Raw genomic sequence first — 3,513 nt, 5'->3', positions numbered from 1 at the left:
CAACCTCGCCAGCATTTGTTGCTTGCTGTTCTGTTAAATTTTGCTATTTTGACTGGGGTGAAATGATATCTCGTAGTTGTTTTAATTTGCATCTCATATTGAAAACTATTGAAGGTCCTTGGCCTTCTGCAGCAAACGCCTTATGTCCTCCTCAGTTTCAGTAAGCAAGAATGTGTCATCTTCATAACGCAAATTGTTGATGAGTCTACCTACAATCTTGATGCCACATTTCTCTTCATAAACCCCTGCCTCTCGAATAATCTGTTCCACATATAGATTGAAGAAGTTTGGAGATAGGATGCATCTCTAACACACACCTTTCCTGATCCTGAAGCATGCAGTGTTCCCCTGCTCTGTTCTGGCTACGGCTTCCTGGTATAGGTTTTGCACGAGCACAATTAAGTGTTCTGGGATTCCCATTCTTCTTAAGGTTAGCCACATTTGTTGTGAACTTGTTAGGATTAAATGTATTTCTCCAAATTCCCTTTCTTGTTTCTGATTAAGGAAGATCTTTAAGATTCTTTAGAGACAGTGAAACCAGAATTGAAGCAGTCTTTTTTGTAATTCCCTTATATTATTGGGTCTTTCTTTCTTTCATGTCCTGGCTGTCCACAAAACCCAGTAATTTAGAGGAGAAGGGAATTTACCTGGAGTGAAGCAGCACTGATATCAGATGCTAGCAAAGTCCTGCTGAAAATTATCCAAAAATGACTGAAATAGTATCTTGATGGAGAACTATTAGAAATGTATGCTGGGTTTAAAAGAGGCTGTGGCACCAGAAGCATTATTGTCAATGTCAGATGGATCTTGGATGAAAGCAAAAAGTACCAGAGGAATGTTTATCTGTGTTTCATTGACTATGAAAAAGCATTTGACTGTGTGGATCACAAGTTGTGGCTACCCATGAGAAAAATGGGAATCCCAGAACACTTGATTATGCTCATGTGAAACCAGTATTTGAACCAGGAAGCAGAAAGGAAGACTCTCGGATTCTCCACCCTGTGAGGTGATGAGGCTGTTGCAGGGTGGAGAAGGTTCAGATCTGTTCTTCATAGGGTCCCTATGAATCTTTATTGACTTGCCAGCACCTAACAAAAACTCCACTTTGGTATGGACATCTAAGCATCCTAGAGTATGTTTCAGTGACCATTTAGACAGTCCAATAAATTTTAAAATCCTTTAAAAACACCTTTATTTTGGTATTCTAGAAAAAGCATAAAAATATAAGGACTTCCTCCATCAATTTGTAGTAATACTGGTAGTTACGAAATTAGTTCATCAATCACAATTTGAGGCTTGATAATGTAGTAAGCACTCACAAAAAAAGAAAATAGAGGATTAAAAGATATAAGTACCCCTTTTCACTTTTTTCCACCAATAAAACATTACACTAGAGAATATTTTAAAAAATCAAAGTATGTTGCTTAGTAGAGAAAGCATGGGAAGCAAAGGATGTGCAAAGGCTTTTTTGAAAGGAAAGGAAAATAATATTCCTAGATCTTCTGCCTTCCTGTCTCATAGGTATTCATTGTGTTTGAACTCTGGTCTGCTTTTTTAGAAGCTTTGCTGTTATTGTTGTGATGTCCCGTCAAGTCAGAACCAACCCATAGCTGAACCTCCAATGGATTTTCAGAAGCCCTTAATCAAACACAAGGAGTTTCTCATTCTTCACCCACTTATAGTTTTGTTTTGTTGAGGTTGTTTTTTGTCTTTTTTCCTTCCGTAATTCCTGACCTTTCCTGAAGCTTTCTTGACATAATGTGAGGTTCTTCTTGATATGTGTGAGACAGTTTTTATTATGTCTGAGTAGTTTGTTGTCAGGTCCTTATATTTATGACACTATTTGTAGTGTTGCAAATTCTAAGTGCTGTCTCTGATTCAGTTTCCTCGTGGCAATCTTCCTTGCAGGTTATCTGTTGTCAGTTCTGTTCCCCATTTCCTGTGGCATACTTCTCATCTGCTTTTCCTTGGAGGAGCAGTAATTTTATTGCTGGAAATAATAATGACAAAGGGCTCTTGTATCTTGATTTTTTTTTAAGGATACCAAAGGAATATCATCTTTTAAAACAATTTTAAATGTTTTATCTGCCTACATTTTCACTGAATTATGCTATATAGTGCTTGGGTAGATGCCCATATGAAAATAGAATTTTGTTAGCCATTTGATTCTAAGAAAATGCACTGCTCCTACTTTTTCCAGTATCCATTGTCATTGAGTTGAAACCCACTTATGCTTGACCTTCTGTTGAGTTTCCAAGCCTATAAATTACCCAAGAGACTACCCCAGTTCTCCCAAGAGGCTACTGATGGATTTAAAACACCAGAGAAGCCTTGGCCTTTGGTTTAGCAGCACAACTTTTTATGGAATATGCCATCAAAAGTCCCTAGACTTTGGCCATAACCATACATAACTAATCAATGCCATTGATTTGATTCTGAGTCATAGAGACACTACAGAAGAGAGTCTATCTGCCTTAAACGATTTCCAAGGCTGATAATGAAAGCAGACAGGATCATATTTCTCTTAGAGTGACTGGTGGATTCAAACTGCTTACATTTGGTTAGCAGCTGGATGCATTAAGAACAAGGCCACCAGAGTTCAATTATACTAATGTAATAGGGGGGAGGGGATCAGGAAAATGGACCTTAAGGGGATCTTCCAGAGGTCTACAATTTTAGTGATTTTCTCAGATAAATGTAATGTTGTTATTCCATTCCACTTTTTATTCAAGGCAATTAGAATCACAATCATTGGATGATAATACCTTTCCTCAGTACTTTTCTCAGTGCTTTAGCTACATCCTTATTCCTGAGGGTATAAATTAAAGGATTCAGTGTGGGAGTAATGATGCTGTAGAACACAGAGCCAACTTTGTCTTGCAATGGAGTACGCTGGGCCCTTGGCCTCATATATGAGAATATAGAGGCCCCATACCAGAGGAAAACCACAGTGAGGTGAGAGCTACAAGTGGCAAAGGCATTTCTCTTGCTGCCAGCTGAACGCATCTGAATAACACTGCAGAGGATGAAGGCATAGGATGTAGAAACCAGGAGGATGGGAAAGAGGAGAACTGTAACAGTGCTGATATATGCTGTGGTTTCATAAACAGTGATGTCGCCACACACCAACTCGACAACAGCTGGAAACTCACAGTAAAAGTGGTGGATTTTCCGAGATCCACAAAAAGGCAGGTGCATCAGAATCATGGTGTGAATTAGAGAGTTCATGGAGGCTCCCAACCATGACAGGACAGCCATCCTCACTGCCAACTGTCTGTTCATGAGGACAGTATAACGCAGTGGATGACAGATGGCAACATAACGGTCATAGGACATGAGGGCCAGGAGAAGACATTCTGCCCCACCTACAGACAAATAGAGGAAGTGCTGGATCGCACAGCTCACAAAGGAGATGGACTTCTTCCCGGATAGGTAGTTGGTTGCCATCTTGGGGATGGTAATGGAGACGTGCATCAGATCCATGAGGGACAACTGGCTAAGCAAGAAGTACAT

General features: G+C 39.6%; 1 protein-coding gene across 1 annotated transcript; it reads right to left on the bottom strand.

Annotated features, from left to right (window-relative positions):
• Nucleotides 1–2,748: 2,748 nt before the first annotated feature.
• LOC102848190 (olfactory receptor 2AE1-like) lies at nt 2,749–3,513 on the bottom strand. Its single transcript, XM_006896589.1, has one exon. It carries the CDS (start codon nt 3,511–3,513, stop codon nt 2,749–2,751), a length of 765 nt encoding a protein of 254 aa, XP_006896651.1.

This window comes from Elephantulus edwardii, unplaced genomic scaffold, assembly GCF_000299155.1.
Source record: "Elephantulus edwardii isolate Elephantulus edwardi_28Jun2011 unplaced genomic scaffold, EleEdw1.0 scaffold00186, whole genome shotgun sequence".
Taxonomy (NCBI): domain Eukaryota; kingdom Metazoa; phylum Chordata; class Mammalia; order Macroscelidea; family Macroscelididae; genus Elephantulus; species Elephantulus edwardii.
Note: the sequence above shows the minus strand (reverse complement) of the source record. Positions and strands in the feature narration are given on the sequence as shown.